At 34.8% G+C, this 20,294-nt stretch overlaps 1 protein-coding gene across 1 annotated transcript in view; it reads right to left on the reverse strand.

The window, feature by feature from the left end:
* Positions 1-20,294, reverse strand: part of LOC139180901 (uncharacterized) — a 462,995-nt gene that overhangs the window by 350,425 nt on the left and 92,276 nt on the right. The window contains exons 7-8 of the mRNA XM_070783492.1: positions 6,638-6,837; positions 1,972-2,059 (exon numbers count right to left, since the gene is read on the reverse strand). Coding sequence (XP_070639593.1) covers positions 1,972-2,059; positions 6,638-6,837 — 288 coding nt within the window. The remainder of the gene's footprint in view (positions 1-1,971; positions 2,060-6,637; positions 6,838-20,294) is intronic.

Genomic DNA, 20,294 nt, shown 5'->3' on the forward strand with positions numbered 1-20,294 from the left:
TGATGACAGAAGGTGAGATGGTTGGATGGCTTGCCAACTCGATAGACATGATTGAGTAAGCTCCAAGAGTTAGTGATGGATAGGAAAGCTTGGCATGCTGGGGTCCTTGGGGTCGCAAAGAGTTAAACACAAATGAGTGACTGAACTGATTGATATGTATAATTAGTATAACAAGGAACTAGGGACTAGTCCAGAGTTTTTAATATATGTTTTTATGGCATATCTTTTTCTATCCTTTGATTTTCGGTAGCCTTGTATATATGCGTCCACTTTGCCTTAACCTCTTTGATGCCCTCAAACAGAAGAGTTTATTTTGTCCATATTTTCTAATTTTTCTCAGCGGGTTGGTTGGCATAAATAAAAAGGAATCTGAAACAACTTTTCGGAAAGCAACAGTCTAACTTTGTGGCTTTTCATAATATATACTTTCCTACTACTTTCTGCTGTAGTAAAACAAGAAATGCCAGAGACTGATCTGAGAAGAGGTCCCTTGCACCTAAAAACCCATCTGCAAATTAATGCACAAAATAGATGGACCTTCGTGAGCTGCATTTTTCTTTATCTTCTCATTATACTCACCTTGAACTGAAGAAATTTCAGCAAGTCAACAGGCTTTAAATGAAGATTTTTAAAGTTATTATATCCAATGCTTAGAACAGTACCTGACAAATAATAATTGCTATATAAGTATTAGTTATTATTATTAAATATTCCCACATATAACCAGTTTTAGAACTTATTTCTTATAGAGGAATTACAATTAACAATGACACAATACCTGTGTTAATGAATACTGCTACAGGATTCCTTGGTATGTTTAATCATCATGAAATATTTATTAGAAACTCACTATGTAAAAATGATTATGTTGGAAAATCAATATAAAAAATGTAGGATAATGCTTTACCTCAAGAGAATTAAAATCAAATTCAGATACAACATATGTGTAAAAATAAACATTACTTATTTAAATATCTCAATATTCCACTAAAATTTGAGGCAAAGAATTCTCATTCATTCATGCCTCCCCCATGTAGCCTAGCACATATATCTGTACATAAGAAAAGAAAAAGTGTTAGTTGCTCAGTTGTGTTCAACTCTTTTGCAACCCCATGGACTGTGGACTGTAGCCTATCAGGCTCCTCTGTCCATGGAATTCTCCAGGAAAGAATACTGGAGCATCTTTATACTGGGAAGTTATCCCCTTCTCCAGGGGATCTTCCCAACCCAGGGATCGAACATGGGTCTCCTCCTGCATTGCAGGAAGATTCTTTGTTGTCTGAGCCACCAGGAACTGTTTCTGCATATAGCCAACCCTCAAATGATTATGGAATTAAATCAAGTTTACAATGTTAAATTCTAGAAAATATTAACTATAAAGGAATAGGGTCATCTTGATGATTGATGAATGGATGAATGGAAGTATTAAATAATAAATGAATGAACTAGCTACAGCTTAAAAGAAGTGTTGTTTTGATAAGGAAAGAAGTCATGGTAGTAAATTAGAAGTGGAGAAAATATTATGATAAAAAGAATAAAGATAGAATCATACATGAAATATTTCAAGATAAATTAGTACAGGGATCACATAAAAGAGAAGGATAAGATAACAGATGAGTATGAACTAAGAAGGGTTGTGAATAGTAATGTAACAAGTTTAGACTATGTTCCCTGAATGATGGTGAGTGTTTCAAGGTTTCTGATCAGTTTAATACTTATTTTGGAATAACACAGCAACAATGGTAAATTCTAGTTGAATAGAAAAGAGATTTGAGTTTACCAATCCATTAGTAGCTATACAAATAGTCTACATCTATATAAATAAATATGGATCTGAATTTCAGTGTTGGCACTGGAAATGTTGAAGAAAAGATAGGTCACAGCACTACTGAAGATAAAATTACAAGATCTGATGAACAAACACATATGGAAATTGTATGGAGGACAATACAACAACACAATATATCTTACCTGTTCAGAGAAATGTTTCAGTAATGTAATATGTTTAATGAGGTGGTTTTTCAGACTGGAAAATTCTGACATGCAATCAAATGGAGGGCTGCCAGGGAAAGATGACAACACATTCTATCAATCTCAGTTTCACTTAATGCAACAACTTTATACCATAGGAAAGTGAAAATTATAATCCACAATATGTACAGCTTTACATTATTTTGAAAGAGTGTCAAGTGTCAAGTGTCAGCTAAATTCAAAACATCACAAAGTTACATCAAAAAATAACAGAAGGCTTATATGGAAGATGATCAATGTGATATATCTATGGCCTCAATAAAGTGATAGGATGATAAGTGCACAATTTACAGCAGTTATTCCTATTTTCAAGTTACTATAGGTAGAAGGTAGAGTATGTAAGGTTTCAGTTTTATATTTTCTTTGGCTAGTTTACTATACAGATGGTTATATGGAAAAGGAAAAATGAAAAGTATCAAGTATTAATTAACTATGTAATCCACAAGTAGATTATCTACCACTTGAAAAATAGATTGGCTGTTGGTAACTCATTTTATTTGCCACAATTGAAAAAAGATGTATTTTACTTAGGACACTATAACCAATTGAAAAGTTTTGGCTTTATTACTTTTGTCAGGCATAGCTCTTAGCCTTCTGTGGTTTGGGGAATCTGTAATCACAAGTACTAATTCGAATGAGGTGATAAAACCTACATACTTTTGTTGGACAATGATCACTATTACAATCTAAAAATGGAGAACAATTTTCAGAATGACATTTGTAAAATAAATTAACAAGCATTACAATGCTGAAACCATATTTGCCTTCACAAGGGAAACAAAATTTTATTTTTAAAAATTAGCAAGAAAAAGTAATTTATAACCCCTTCTCCAAATTCCTAGGAGATTGCAGTCCCCAGATTTTATATGAATGTGCTATTTTCTGGAGATCTATTTCTAAAACACATAAGAACATGGGCAATGATTCAAATTTCTTCTTATAAAAAGTATATAAACGTATGTGGCAAATATAGCTGCCAGATCCATAGGATAATCTCCTTTAACTATGTCCAGGGTATGAAACATGTGAGCAAAATTTCTTAGGCAGTTTTTTTCCTTCTTAATTATTTCTGGATCAAAAAAATGAGCAAATAGGCAAGAAAATATTGAGTCACTCTCCTACCATCTCACCCTACCCTATCCCTCAATTCTCAACATGAAACATGCTCAAATTATGTTTCCTTACATGTAGAATCTTGGGTAGTTACACTTTGATAAGTAGTCTTGCATTACTACATTATGCTCCTCAATAAATTTTGTCACAAATTATATTTACCTCAAAAAATAATTCACTTAAAATTTTAATGACTAATGCCAATATAAAATACAGAAGCCCTTGTAAAATGACTGAAATTTACATTTAGTAACATAAGAATTTTTAATACTCATTATTTCTATAATAAATCTTAAAATCTTTATTCTATTAGTAATAAAGTAGAACTTAAACTTAGCTATCTCATCTACATCTAAGCTTATAATGCTGGCAAAATCAACCTTTGTTACACTGTAGTTCAGTCAAATAGTTCTTTGTTGTTCAGTAGCTAAGTCATGTCTGACTCTTTGTGTCTCCATAGACTACTGCATGCCAGGCTCCTCTGTCCTCCTCTATTTCCTGGTGTTTGCTCAAATGAAAAGTTCTAGTAACTCACAAAAAAGGCTAATACTTTCAGGAAAATATAACAAATGGTAATTGTTCATGGGGGGGTCATATAAGCACATTTCCCACCCACCCCCCTTTTTTTTTTAAGATGACATCTTGATTCATCTCCTGCTGTGCGAGTGCTAAGTTGCTTCAGTCGTGTCCAACTCTTAGTGACCCTATCTACGGACTGTAGCCTGTCAAGCTCCTCTGCACATGGGATTCTCCAGGCAAGAATACTGGAGTGGGTTGCCATTTTCTCCTCCAGGGGATTTTCCCAACCCAGGGATTGAATCCATGTCTCTGGCGTCTCCTGCATTGGAAGGTGTGTTCTTTACCACTAGTGGCACATATACTTCAATTCTCAAAAGTACTTATTATCTCTACCACCAAGGTGACTCATCAGACTTATTTGTTTCCAATAAAGCTGAAATAAATTTTAGGCCTGAAATCATATTTTATTACATCAAGTAAATTAACAGCTTGAACCACAAATTAAGAAAAATATGATATTAAAACTAATGAAGCAACATTTACATTTTAACATAATCTTTCCTCTGTGTTCTTTTAGAAACACAGAGATTAGGCTAATTTTAGAATAAGCTATAGAAATAATTTTTTCCCACTGACACAATTACCCAATTTCAGAAAGTAAAGAATGAACAATTCCTCCAATTGACACTCCAATTCCTCCAGCTAGCACAGATATTTGGTAAGGGGGACTTAATTTACTGCATAAGGAAAGCAATTAGGCTGAGCCCCAACAATTCTTAAAATCCATGTAACTCTCTGATGAGTCCTTGACACAATTTTCAAGACATCTGGACTTCCCTAGGAAGTCTGGAAAATCAGAAGCAATTAAAGTTAAGAAATTTAAAAGTATTAAGTTGTTTTGTAGCAACCATGACCAGTGCAAAGCACATTATTGTTTTTTTAATGTGTTCCATTCATAATATTTTATGTATTCAAAGATAATATATGGAACGTTCAATAAGTCCTCAGCTTAGTAAAATTATCATTCAATATGAAAAACTTTTATTTAGTCCTCAAGCAAGGACTACGAACATCTGTCATGTTGTAAATTGAAGTTTAAAACCTTGAAGCAGTTGGAAAAGAAGATGCTGAGATGACCCATAAATTTGCCATATTCAAAAGCTGTTATATGAATTCATTGGTATAATTACAGAATTTATTGAAAGAGTAATCTGACTGATTGTCTTTAGGACTACTCAATATAAAATACTGTAGGAGTAATATAACTCCCATTTAATCTTCCCTGGTTCCAGTGATGAAAGTGAAAAAAGCTCTCAAATTGGTGATGTAGTAATATTATACCAAAGAGTGCTTCTTAATACTAATACCATGATGTGAATTTTGTAATGAGACTACTTCAATCAAATGAAAATTTAATACTGTGAGTTATCAATCACCAATGAAGCAGATTATATCCACTATGGGGGTCTTTATGTTGCCACTACCTAGTCCTATAGTTATCTTTGCCATCTGCCAATTATCCTTTTCCCTATTTTCCTTAAGTTGAATTTATTCAGGATTCCATTATGTCCTTTGTCTTAGCTTGTTACAAGATAGATGTTTGTAAGGAGCTCAAAAGAGAGGAAACTGAGGAACTGATGAAAGTCCTAATTTTTTTCTAATATTCAATTTGGAATTTTTTGAACAAGTGTGTCAATCATTTCCTCCCCTCTTTATATGAACAAAATGGGGTTGTCAATCAACTATGAATTGCAATGAAAAGAAATGATAATAAAAGAGCAAATAACAAAGAGGGAAGAAAAAAGTATCATGACTTCTCCCTCTTTTACTTCTCTGTTGATCATAAAAACATACTTCCCTCTCTTACTATCTAACTTCTCCATCTTTGGGATGTAACACTTTCCAATAGAAGAAGTAAATGGCCTAGATTAAAATAAATAAATAAATAAATACATACATAAATATATATATATATATATATAATGTTTCATTTGTGTGTAGAATATAGAGTTGACTAAAGTCTTTGATTAAAAATAATTAGAAAATGGAAATATTAATATACTACCTACAGATTATTATCAAAACAATAATAAAAATCATTAGCCTTTGACTTTCATAACTCTCTCTTAGTAATACAGAGTTTTACAACCAGAACTGACTGGTTTATAAATATTTTTACTATAATTTATATATATATATACACACACATATATATATATACTTAAATATTTGCTGTTTTTTAGTTGCTAGGTAGTGATTGACTCTTTTGCAACCACATGGACTATAGCCCACCAGGCTCCTCTCTCCATGGGATTTCCCAGGTAAGAATACTGGAGTGAGTTGCCATTTCCTCCTCCAGGGCATCTTCCTGAACCAGGAGCAAACCTGTGCCTCCTGTACTGGCAGGCAAATTCTTTACCACTGAACCACAGGGGAAGCCTATACATATATATGTATATATATATATACACACACACACATGCACACTCACATACATATATATATATATATATATATATATATATATATATATAAAATGCACAAACACATGCACACACACACACACACACATATATATGAAAAAACTATTTTGTCCAGATGTGATAATTTAAAACTTTTTTGTAACTGTTATGCATCCCTGAAAGACTTCAGAGGAACAAGTACTCTTTCTAACGAAGCAGTAATTTGATCTATAAAGAAAGACCAAAATTAATCCTTTGTAAAACAAATACTTTTTTGGTAAAGTGATTTTTTTTCTGTTTAAAGTGAGATGATCAAATATTGTTTACTTACTGGGAATTATATAAATGTGTTCTTTACCCTATGGAAATATTAGAGCATAAATAAAAATCTTTTAATGTCTTTGAAACATACTGTGGAAATAAAATTCAATTCCTACTTAAAAATTTTGAAGAGATAGAAAGAGGGGAAAATGCAACTATCTGAAAGCTTTAGATTACATATTAGGAATTACCTTTCAAGAATGTTTAGTATCATCTTGACCATATTAATCACTTCAACAGCAGCAGTAAGAATGTTATCAGGTGGTTGTTCATAAGTGCCATGTAGAGAACGTGCCCTTCTTCTTTCCGATATCATGACAAGAACACGGTCAACAGCATGCTCAAGATGTTCACTTCGTCTTCTGAATCTGGTAGGCATCTCTTTGTCATTCTGAAATTAAAGTGGGAGTTTGGGGGGAAGAAATGAGACAGCACTTATCTAACACACTATAAATGTGGAATAGATTCAATAGCAACACCATTTAGTCAAAGTAATGTAAGAGGTGCAAAATCAGACACTTTTCATTATTTAAATATTGTTTCTGGTAATGCTTATATAATTCATGGCAATTGTTATCTAAAGGGCATGAAAAGAATAAGATTCATCCACAGAAATACTGAGTCATGTTATTTTCAGTCAGTTCAGTTCAGTTGCTCAGTCGTCTCCAACTCTTTGTGACCCCATGAATTGCAGCATGCCAGGCCATGTTATTTTAGAATGTGACAAAAACTACTTGCCCATAATTAGGATATATTAATTCTGGTACTGCCTTATTAGTAAGCTTACCTCATTTTCTTTTTAGAGTATAATCCACTAAGGGGAAAACTTATACTACTTTGTATTCTGGAGAGGACTGGGTATAGATCTAAGAGACAGGAAAGGGAATCCTTACATTTAATTTATCTTGGAGCCCTGTAAAATATGTGAGAGCTGGTAATTTAAACACACATGAGCTCTAAGATTATTCAGTAGTAAATACAGCACTTCAAGTAATTAGACACTTGTCTTATCTACCTATTTTCTCTGACTGAATGTGTATACATATACTCACTTTTATAAGACTTTGTCCAGAGTTTCATCAAATGGCTATCTGAAATAACAACAGAGTTGCAATAATGGCCCCATGTAGCCTCTTCTTTAAAAGAAGTTACTCTAGCTTCCTCATTAAATGGTCAGGAAATAATCCATGATTTACTAAGTAGTGAGGACATTTAATAAAAAGGATCTCTTCCCTTTTAGTCTTTGAAATTTTGAGGTATAGGAAAATTTTGTTTAATTATGAAAGAGAGAAATATATAACTATTTCTGTCCTGATTTCAATATCTTATCACATGAAAATATCATATTAATATGATTTCTATAAAACCATAAAACCAAGTGCATAGTTAATCAATAATTACTTAATTCTAATGTAAAGTCTATCATGTAATATATTCAGATGTTCAACCTTAATGTTTCACTTTAAATATGAAACAACATAAACATAGATCATCGTACAGATTTCTGATGAAGAGTTTGCTTTCGGTAGTATTCACCTTTTTCAAATAAGCTTGCTTTGCATTTGTTGATTGGCAAAATACTATGTGTATTTGGCATTTTTTTAGTTTTTTCAAAGTGTCTCAGCATACAAAGAAAAAAGTAATAGAAAATTATGGCTTCTACTTTTCTTATTTATGGTTGTCAGAATGAAAGTATCAATGCCAACATTTAAGATACAAACCTAAGCATGCTTTTACTTTCATTTCTGCTTCCCAACCTTCTTCTGCTTTCATTGATATAATTTGAATTTTGAATATAAACTATTATCATTAATATTTTAAATACTGATATTATTCAGGTATATACTTTTACGACAGTTTTACTTCCAGGAAGTTTTTCAAAGTCTATAATCATATTAATGAAGATTATTTTGAAAAACTGTACTAGTTTCATAGCTCATTGTCCGTTCTTTTATACCACAACATGTCTGTTCTTGGATTATTTATCTTTGCTCAGCTGAAACACATCTTCCTGTAATTTTAAAGAATTAATGGGTTCAGGATGGTGAACACATGTACACCCATGAATGATTCATGACAATGTATGGCAAAACCACTACAATATTGTAAAGTAATTAGCCTCTAATTAAGATAAGTAAATTAAAAAGATAAAAATAAAAATGTAAGCCTTTAAGAATTAATGGGATTTATTTCCTGAATTTGTATTCTTAAGAATATTTTAATTTTCCAACTCCCATAAACGGTCTCCCAAAATCATACAGCTAACTATTAGTAGACCTCATCCTGGAAACAGAAGGCTGCTGATGCTCAGTGCTCCCTTTCTACTACATTATTAAATTTATTTGGTCCCAGAGGGACAAGAAAAGATGGGAAAATTTTGATGCATGCCATTTGTCAGTGTGGTGAAATGGAAAGACTCTATGTTTGGTTTAAGATCAATCACTTAAATGTATTGATTTGTTTCTTGTTTCTTTTTAAAATGTGAAAATCTATCAGACATGTGTTTTCTTTCCTTTTTGGGTTTTAAATTCATTTCGCAGACAGCAAACTTTTTTTTCCAATAAGCCACAGGACTGGAAAAGGTCAGTTTTCATTCCAATCCCAAAGAAAGGCAATGCCAAAGATTGCTCAAAGTACCACACAATTTCACTCATCTCACACACTAGTAAAGTAATGCTCAAAATTCTCCAAGCCAGGCTTCAGCAATATGTGAACGATGAACTTCCAGATGTTCAAGCTGGTTTTAGAAAAGGCAGAGGAACCAGAGATCAAATTGCCAACATCTGCTGGATCATCAAAAAAGCAAGAGAGTTCTAGAAAAATATCTATTTCTGCTTTATTGACTATGCCAAAGCCTTTGACTGTGTGGATCACAATAAACTATGGAAAATTCTGAAAGAGATGGGAATACTGGACTACCTGACCTGTCTCTTGAGAAATCTGTATGCAGGTCAGGAAACAACAGTTGGAACTGCACATGGAACAACAGACTGGTTCGAAACAGGAAAAGGAGTATGTCAAGTCTGTATATTGTCACCTTGCTTGTTTAACTTATATGCAGAGTATATCATGAGAAACGCTGGGCTGGAAGAAGCACAAGCTGGAATCAAGATTGCCGGGAGAAATATCAATAACCTCAGATATGCAAATGACACCACCCTTATGGCAGAAAGTGAAGAACTAAAGAGCCTCTTGATGAAAGTGAAAGAGGAGAGTGAAAAAGTTGGCTTAAAGTTTAACATTCAGAAAACTAAGATCATGCCATCCACTCCCATCTCCTCATGGCATATAGATGGGCAAACAGTTGGAACAGTGACCAACTTTATTTTGGGGGGCTCCAAAATCACTGCAGATGGTGATTTCAGCCATGAAATTAAAAGACGCTTACTCCTTGGAAGGAAAGTTAAGACCAACCTACATCCCATGGAGAGAGGAGCCTGGTGGGCTGCAGTCCATGGGGTCGCTAAGAGTTGGACATGACTGAGCGACTTCACTTTTAATTTTCGCTTTCATGCATTGAAGAAGGAAATGGTAACCCACTCCAGTATTCTTGCTTGGAGAATCTCAGGGATGGGAGAGCCTCATGGGCTGCCATCTACGGGGTCACACAGAGTTGGGCACACTGACGCAACTTAGCAGCAGCAGCAGCAGATAGCATATTAAAAAGCAGAGACATTACTTTGTCAACAAAGGTCCGTCTAGTCAAGGCTATGGTTTTTCCAGTAGTCATGCATGGATGTGAGAGTTGGACTATAAAGAAAGCTGAGCACCAAATAATTGATGCTTTTGAACTGTGGTGTTGGAGAAGACTCTTGAGAGTCCCTTGGACTGCAAGGAGATCCAACTAGTCCATCTTAAAGAAGATCAGTCCTGGGTGTTCATTGGAAGGACTGATGTTGAAGCTGAAACTCCAATACTTTGGCCACTTGATGTGAAGAGTTGACTCATTTGAAAAGACCCTGACGCTGGAAAAGATTGAAGGCAGGAGGAGAAGGAGACAACAAAGTATGAGATGGTTGGATGGCATCACTGACTAAATGGACATCAGATTCAGTGCTGCCCATGGGGTCTCAAAGAGTCAGACATGACTGAACGACTGAACAACAACAACAATACGATCTTCAGTAGTATTTTGGACTGTGGGCAGAGGCTACTTTATTGCCAAAGTTTATGTGAAAAAAATTTCAAAATTGGAGTTTTAAATTAAATCAGTACACAATATCCTTGAATAAGAGTTTGAATACCTATTTAATGTTGAATCATGCTTTGTGATCAGCATTCTAGGGATTATGATGGAAGATGAAATATATGTGAATGTATTATGATTTTCCTTTTTTTAAAAAAATCATGAAATTATTCATTTATTTTTGTATCAATTGACTATCTTCATTATTTAGAATGTTAGTTATACAAGTGCAGGTACCATGCTGTCAAGTTTATTGTAATACTGAACAGTCTGGCATATAGTTGGCCCTCAGCAAATTTGTTGAATTAAAGTCATATATTTATTAGAAGCTCGTGTATTTTGTTCCATGTTTACTTGCCAGAATTAATTTCACCCCTTTTCAGTACCATTCAAAATCAGAAAAGCATGCTTCATTGTAAAATATAAATTCATCAGCTCCACATGATGTAAGTTGAATATTTCTTTGGATATTTCTTTATTATGGCAAGTCAAACTACTGTATTAGAATGGACCTATTGGTTTCAGAAGCCATTATTGATTAACTGCCTAAGGTACAATAACTTCTGGGGCATGGAGGAATTAAGACTTATATAAATGCTCAAAGTTTCAAACTTAAAATGAAAAACAATTACCTGAGCATATGCATCATATTAAACATCTGAATGGGTGACAGTTTTTACCCATTTTCATCCTACTGGTTAGCACAATGTCAGTATAGCTATATGTTATTCTATTTGTGATATTTTGAAATGGTCCATCTAGCCCAACATTCTGTAGTTTTTTCACAGTTTCAATTTTATATCTTAATTTTCACACATAGTATAGTATATATTAAAAGACATAAACATATCAATCACATATATAAGTGTATATGTATGTTATGCATATATATGTGTATATATACATACACACATATATACATGTATTCAGTTTTGTGAATAGAATTTAGTTTGCTGACACTAGCTGCACTTATAGAAAAGTGTACATGAATTGCTGAAATGCCTATACTATAAATTTCAGCTTGTTATATCTGTGAAAATATCAAATAATTAATTATATAGACATCATGAGGCAAAGGAAAATGAACTCCAGCCTTCTTATTTATGATGGAAACTGTTAAAGACTAACTACACCATAGTAAGCCTCTAACCTGTTGTTCTCTATCAAATATTATTCAGTTCTCAAATTTCTGGCAACAGACACTACTATTTCAACACTTTGAAAAAAAATTCTGTCAACAGCCTAACTCCTGGAGTTGCTCAAGTCCATCCCTTCACTATTCACACCTGCTTCCAAAGCAGTCATCAGTAAAACAAGCAAACAGTGAGATATTTTAAAATACACTGTAGTATGGAACTTCACAAGTGAACTTTAAAAACTTTAGCACCGTTTTTAAAATACAAATTCTTTTTTGAAACTCATTATACAGTAGCCCCTATATTTACATTCTGTCAATAAAGAATATAAATTCTGTCAATAGTGCATTTATGACTAAATGCCATTTAAGTCACTCTGAGTATGATCGTTAACAGTTTTCTCAGTTATTCAGACTCACTCTAACTAAATTATAGTAAATTTCCATGTTATAATCACTCTCTCACAGTACTTTACCAAAATAAGTATAGTTCCCCATATTATCTACACAAAATCTAATCTTTGTAAACCTCCTTTGATCATTTTATTCTTTCCTTTCAATAGAGAACAAACCCCACCTTTTCCCCAAAGTATCTTAATTAAATTATACCTTAGCAACAACTTTAGCCTCTCAGAAGTCAATGTCAGGTTGTTGTTGTTGTTGTTGTTGTTGTTGTTTTTTACAATGGAAGGACATTAGCTTTATAAATGCTAGACTCAGAGACATTCTGGTTCTCCTTTATGATTGGAAAACTCACTCTTTTACCTAGGTCTCTACCTCTTCCTGCAGTTATTTTAAGTGCAGAGCTTTCACCTGCTAATATCATCTATCCAGTAGTGTTATTATCCTTATAGTTTACTCATAAAGAAAGCATTTTTATGTCTAATTGAAGGGATTTGCTATATACAGTGTACATAACAAATTTTACATTTCTCAAATATCACTCTGAGGCTATTTATGTTGAACAGACATTCTTATCATGCACTCATACTTCTCTACCCCCAACAGCTTTACTGAGAAATAATTAACATGTAACATTGTGTAATTCTAAAATGTATAATGTGATTATTTGATGCATGTGTATATTCTGAAATAATTACCATCCTAAAGTTATTTAACACATTTATTACCTCATATAATTTTTGTGTCCTCTGAACATTTTTTAGACTTGCTTTCTTTTAAATCTGAGCTTATTTTGAGATAAAATTACTATTAATATATCATACAATTCACCTATTTAAATTATAAGATGCAATGGTTTTTAGTATCTTCAGAGTTATGCAACCATTGCCAGTAATTACAGAACATTTTCATCATCTCCCATACCCATTAACATGCGTGCATACACGTTAAGTTGCTTCAGTCATGTCCAACTTTTTGTGACCCTATGGACTGTGGCCCTCCAGGCCCCTCTGTCCATGAGATTCTCCAGGCAGGAATACTGGAGTGGGTTGACATGCCCTCCTCCAGGGAATCTTCCCTAACCAGGGATCAAACCTGTATCTCCTGCAATTCTTGCATTGCAGGTGGACTCTTTACCACTGAGCCACCAGGGAAGCCCATACCCATTAACTGCTGCTGCTGCTAAGTCGCTTCAGTCATGTCCGACTCTGTGCGAACCCAGAGACAGCAGCCCACCAGGCTTCCCCGTCCCTGGGATTCTCCAGGCAAGAACACTGGAGTGGGTTGCCATTTCCTTCTACAATGCATGAAAGTGAAAAGTGAAGTCGCTCAGTCGTTCCCAACTCTTAGCAACCCCATGGACTGCAGCCTACCAGGCTCCTCTGACAATGGATTTTCCAGGCAACAGTACTGAAGTGGGGTGCCACTGCCTTCTCCGATACCCATTAACAGCTACTCTCAACTTCCCCCACCATCTCCCACCTCAGCTTACTCTACTCCCAACAAGAAGCAAAAACCTACTTTCTGTCTCTATGGGTTTGCCTATTTTGGACATTTTATATAAATTGGATCATATAATATATGATCCTTTGCACTCATCTTCTTTCACTTAGCATAAGATTAACCACACTGTAGCATGTATCTGTATCTAATTTACTTTTACTGATGAATGGTATTTCATTGTATGGATATACAGAGTTTTATTTATATATCAAGCAATAGACATTTGGGCTGTTTCCACATTTTGGATATTATGGATAATGTTGCTATAAACATTTATGTATAGGTTTTTGGAAGGACATAAGTTTTCATTTCACTACTCATACATCTTGAATTTTCCACATTTCTTTGCTTTACTGCCTTTCTCTATCTCTCTGTCTCTTTCTTTCTCAACTGCAATTACTTTGGGCCTATCTTTGGTGAGAAAGCCACATCTTTAGTTCATTCACCCTATTGTGTAACTTGTAAAGATACAGCAGGTGTCACCTTAGCCGATATAGATTTTTTGCCACTTTACTTTTTTAATTGAAGGATAATTGTTTTACAGAATTTTCTGGTTTTCTGTCATACATCAACAAGAATCAGTCATAAGTACATTCAAGTCCCCTCCCTCATGAAACTCTGTCACTTCTCCCTCCCATGCCACCCTTTTAGATTGTCACAGAGCCCCTGTTTGAGTTCCCTGAGTCATACAGCAAATTCCTATAGGCTAGCTATTTTACATATGGTATTGTAAATTTTAATGTTACTCTTTCCATACATTTCACACTCTCCCTCCTCCCCTCCCACCATGTCCATAGGTCAGTGCTCAATGCCTGTTTCTCCATTTCTGCCCTGAAAATTAATTCATCAGTACCGTCATTCTAGATTCCATATATATGCATCAGTGTATTATACATATATGTATTATATATATATATATATATATAATGTGTATATATACATATATATGTATATGTATACATATAATATACATTCAATATATACACACACTATATGTTTATGTGTATATGTATATATATGTATATATGTATAATATACATATGATATATATATGTATTATATATATGTATATGTCTCTTTCTGACTTTGTATAATAGGCTCTAGGTTTATGCACCTCATAAAAACTGACTCAAATGTGTCCCTTTTTATGGCTGAATATTCCATTATATGTATGTACCACAGCTTCTTTATCCATTCATTTGTCAATGGACATCTAGGTTGCTTCCATGTTCCAGCTATTGTAAATAGATTTGCAATGTGTCTTTTTTTTAATTTTGTCTTCTTTAGGGTACATGCCTAGGAGTGGGATTGCTGGGTCATATGGTGGTTTTATTCCTAGCTTTTTAAGGAATCACATACCATCCTCCATAGTTGCTGTAACAATTTACATTCCCATCAACAATCAAAGTGGGTTGCCTTTTCTCCACATCCTCTCCAACCTTTACTGTTTGTGGACTTTTTGATGATGGCCATTCTGACTGGTGTGAGGTGGCATCTCATTGTAGCTTTGATTTGCATTTCTCTAATAATGAGTGACGTTGAGCATCTTTTCATGTGTTCGTTAGCCATCTGTATGTCTTCTTTGGAGAAACGTATGTTTAGCTCTTTTACCCACTTTTTTATTGGATTGTTTGTTTTTCCGGTATTGAGCTGTATGAGCTAATTGTGTATTTTGTAAATTAATTCTTTGACAGTTTTTCTTTGCTATTATTTTCTTACATTCTGAGGGTTGTTTTTTCACCTTGTTTGTAGCTTCCTTTGCTGTGCAAAAGCTTTTAAGTTTAATTAGGTCCCACTTGTTCATTTATTTATTTTTATTTCTATTACTCTAGGAAGTGGGTCATAGAAGATTTTGCTTTATGTCATCGAGTGTTCTGCCTATGTTTTCCTCTAAGAGTTTTATGGGTTATGGTCTTACATTAAGGTCTTTAATCCCTTTTGAGTTGTTTTTGTGTATGGTGTCAAGAAGTGTTCTAATTTCCTTCTTTGGCATATAGCTGTCCAGTTTACCCATCACTGCATATCAAAGAGGCTATCTTTTCCCCATTGTATATTCTTGTCTCCTTTGTAAAACATAAGGTACCCATACGTGTTTGGGCTTATCTCTGCCTCTCTATCTTGTCCCACTGGTCTATATTTCTCTTTTTGTGCCAGTACCATACTGTTTTGGTGACTGTAGCTTTGTAATATAGTCTGAAGTCAAGAAGATTAATTCCTCAAGCTCCATTCTTCTTTCTCAAGTCTGCTTTGGCTATTTAGGGTCTTTTGTTTCCATATGAATTGTGAAATGTTTTGTTCTAGTTCTGTGAAGAATGCCATTGTTATTTTGATAGGGATCACACTGAATCTGTAGATTGCATTTGGTAGTATAGTCATTTTCACAATATCAATTCTTCCTACCCAGGAGTATGAAATATCTCCCCATCTATTTATGTCAAATTTGATTTTTTTCATCAGTGTCTTATACTCTTCTGCTTATACTTATTTTGTCTCCTTAGGTAAGTTTATTCCTAGATATTTTATTTCTTTGTTGCAATGGTGAGATTGATTCCTTAATTTCTCTTTCTAATTTTTCATCATTAGTATATAGCAATGCAAGTGATGTCCGTGTATTGACCTTGTATCCCACGACACTGCTGAATTCACAGACTAACTCTAGTAATTTTTCTGATAGTTTCTTTGGGTTTTCTATGTATAGTATCATGTCATCTGCAAAAAGTGAGAGAGCTTTACTTCTTTTCTGACATTGATTCTTTTATTTCTTTTTCTTCACCAACTGTCATAACTAGGACTTCCAAAACTATGTTGAATAACAGCAGTGAGAGTGGGCACTCTTGTTTTGTTCCATATCTTAGAGGGAATGCTTTTACTTTTTCACCATTGAGAATAACAATTTCTATGGGTTTGTCATATAAGCCCATATAGATTTTAACAATATGCTACAATGGTTGTAAATTCTTTTAGAAACTCTCAACTGCAAAACAGCTTGGTTAAATATAGCCACCATGATGTTTATTAGGTCCCCAAATTTATTCAGTTTTGTACTAACTGATCAAAATCTACTCCTTTCCTGCACCTCAAAGATCCTGGTAACTACCATTCTACCCTGTAAGTTTTATCCATTTTTTAAGATTCATCACATAAGATTCCACAGTATTTATCTTTCTATGTCTGACTTATTTTCACCTAGCATAATGTCCTCAAGTTCCACCCAAGTTCTTCCAAATACCAAGATTTTCTCCTTTTATTTGGGTGAATAATATTAGTCTGTATGTATGTGTGTGTGTGTGTGATGTTTTCATTATCCATTCATCTACCAGTGGACCTTTAGGTTGTTTACATGACTTGAGTAGTGTAAATAATGCTGAAATAAACATGGGGGTGCAGATATACCTTTGCAATAGTGAGTTTATTTTCTTTGGATATATACCCAGAAGTGGGATTGCTGGATCATATGGTAGTTTTATGTTTAGGTTTTTGAAGAGTTACCATATTGTTTTCCATAGGGGCTATACCAATTTATATTCACGTTAACAGTGTACAAAGGATTTCCTTTTCTTCACACCCTTGCCAACACTTGTTATTTCTTTTCTATTTGATAATGGCCATTCTAACACATGTGTAGTGATGTCTAACTGAGGTTTCAAATTGTTTTGAGTTGATAATTTGATAATGCGTTGAGTTGAGTTGATAATCAGTGATGTTGACAATCTTTTCATGTACCTATTGGCCATTTGCATGTCTTCTTTAGAAAAGTAACTGTGAGGTCTTCTGCCTACTTTTTAGTTAGGTTCTTTGTTTTTCTGAAATTGACTTGTCTGAGTTCCTCAAATATTTTAGATATTAACCTCTTAAAGAGATGGCAAGAATACACAGAAGAACTGTACAAAAAAGATCTTCACAACCCAGATAATCACGATGGTGTGATCACTCACCTAGAGCCAGACATCCTGGAATGTGAAGTCAAATGGGCCTTAGAAAGCATCAGTACGAACAAAGCTAGTGGAGGTGATGGAATTACAGTTGAGCTATTTCAAATCCTGAAATATGATGCTGTGAAAGTGCTGCACTCAATATGCCAGAAAATTTGGAAAACTCAGCAGTGGCCACAGGATTGGAAAAGGTCAGTTTTCATTCCAATCCCAAAGAAAGGCAATGCCAAAGAATGCTCAAACTACCGTACAGTTACACTCATCTCACACACTAGTAAAGTAATGCTCAAAATTCTCCAAGCCAGGCTTCAGCAATATGTGAACGATGAACTTCCTGATGTTCAAGCTGGTTTTAGAAAAGGCAGAGGAACCAGAGATCCAATTGCCAACATTGGTTGGATCATGGAAAAAGCAAGAGAGTTCCAGAAAAACATCTATTTCTGCTTTATTGACTATGCCAAAGCCTTTGACTGTGTGGATCACAATAAACTGTGGACAATTCTGAAAGAGATGGGAATACCAGACCACCTGATCTGCCTCTTGAGAAATTTGTATGCAGGTCAGGAAGCAACAGTTAGAACTGGACATGGAACAACAGACTGGTTCCAAATAGGAAAAGGAGTTTGTCAAGGCCGTATATTGTCACCATGTTTATTTAACTTATATGCAGACTACATCATGAGAAACACTGGACTGGAAGAAACACAAGCTGGAATCAAGATTGCCAGGAGAAATATCAATAACCTCAGATATGCAGATGACACCACCCTTATGGCAGAAAGTGAAGAGGAACTAAAAAGCCTCTTGATGAATGTGAAAGTGGAGAGTGAAAAAGTTGGCTTAAAGTTCAACATTCAGAAAACGAAGATCATGGCATCCGGTCCCATCACTTCATGGGAAATAGATGGGGAAATAGTGGAAACAGTGTCAGACTTTATTTTTCTGGGCTCCAAAATCACTACAGATGGTGACTGCAGCCATGCAATTAAAAGACGCTTACTCTTGGAAGAAAAGTTTTGACCAACCCAGATAGCATATTCAAAAGCAGAGACATTACTTTGCCAACAAAGGTTCATCTAGTCAAGGCTATGGTTTTTCTTGTGGTCATGTATGGATGTGAGAGTTGGACTGTGAAGAAGGCTGAGTGCCAAAGAATTGATGCTTTTGAACTGTGGTGTTGGAGAAGACTCTTGAGAGTCCCTTGGACTGCAAGGAGATCCAACTAGTCCATTATGAAGGAGATCAGCCCTGGATTTCTTTGGAAGGAATGATGCTAAAGCTGAAACTCCAGTACTTTGGCCACCTCATACGAAGAGTTGACTCATGGGCAAAGACCCTGATGCTGGGAGGGATTGGGGGCAGGAGGAGAAGGGGACGACAGAGGATGAGATGGCTGGATGGCATCACTGACTCGATGGACGTGAGTCTCAGTGAACTCCAGGAGTTGGTGATGGACAGGGAGGCCTGGCGTGCTGCAATTCATGGGGTCACAAATAGTCGGACATGACTGAGCCACTGATCTGATCTGAACCTCTTACCTGATATTGGGTTGTAAATATTTCTCCCTTTCTGGACAGTACCTTCTCATTTTGTTGATTTGTTGTACAAAAGCTTTCTAGTTTGATGTAGTTGTACTTGTTTACTTTTGCTTTTGTTGCCTGTGCTTTTGGTGTAATATCAAAAACTTATTGCCAAGACCAGTGTCAAAGAGTATTTTCCCTATATTTTCTTCTAAGTCTTAAATTTTAGTCTTTTTTTTTTTCAGTTGAAATTTTCTTTTAATTAAAGACCCAAGGGACAGTAAGCTCCTGTGTGTTACAGTATATAACATATGGCTCTTATACAGAGTAAAACAGACACCAGGGAGTCGAGTGTTTATACCAGCGCTAGACTCTTCCTGTAGAAGGCAAAAAGTGAGGCCGTCTGTGAGAGAACTTCAGTCAATTTATTTATTTCAGATCTCTCTAGGATGAGTTCAGAACTGTAGCAGTGCAGGTGGTTTAAGGGAAATAACCTCACGTGTAATTACATGATTACAACACTAATCATCTAAGTCACCCCAAGAATATTAAAATGCTTGAATCCTGGCTCCACAGTGGGAACAAGTTTCTGATTTTCAAAGGAAAATACTGTCTCAGAAGTTTTGGTGTCTGCTAAAATAAAAACACAAACTACTTGAAAACAACACTTCTTGGTGGAAGAGCACTCATTGCACAGAAGGTGGAGCATCAGTCTTCCAACCAATCCTGACATTCCATGGACTTGGACATACTGGGCCCCATGTATATAAATCAAGATGGGTTGATGCTCCTTTCTCAACATCATGGGTTTGTCTTTTTTGTAGTAAATAATTTACTTTTATCATTCAAAACCCATGTTCTTCATATGTAATAGGGTATACGATATTGAGGATATTATAGTATAGTGGTAGTTGAAAACTATTGCCGTCATTATTTATGTGCTTAATTTAAGATATATTAGGTAGCTATTCCAAAACGATGCCTTACAGATGTGCTTGGGAGGAGACTGCAGGGGAGAGAGTGGCAGCCGTCCCGGATTTCAGAGAGTTCCACATCCTTCAGATCAGTTACTGAAAACATCATGAAACGTATTTTGAAAACTCATTATCTGCCCTACTTTATCTTACTTACTTTTTTGTATGTGTTTGAAGACAGAAGTTAATTGGTGAG

The sequence above is a fragment of the Bos indicus genome, chromosome X (genome assembly GCF_029378745.1).
Source record: "Bos indicus isolate NIAB-ARS_2022 breed Sahiwal x Tharparkar chromosome X, NIAB-ARS_B.indTharparkar_mat_pri_1.0, whole genome shotgun sequence".
NCBI lineage: Eukaryota > Metazoa > Chordata > Mammalia > Artiodactyla > Bovidae > Bos > Bos indicus.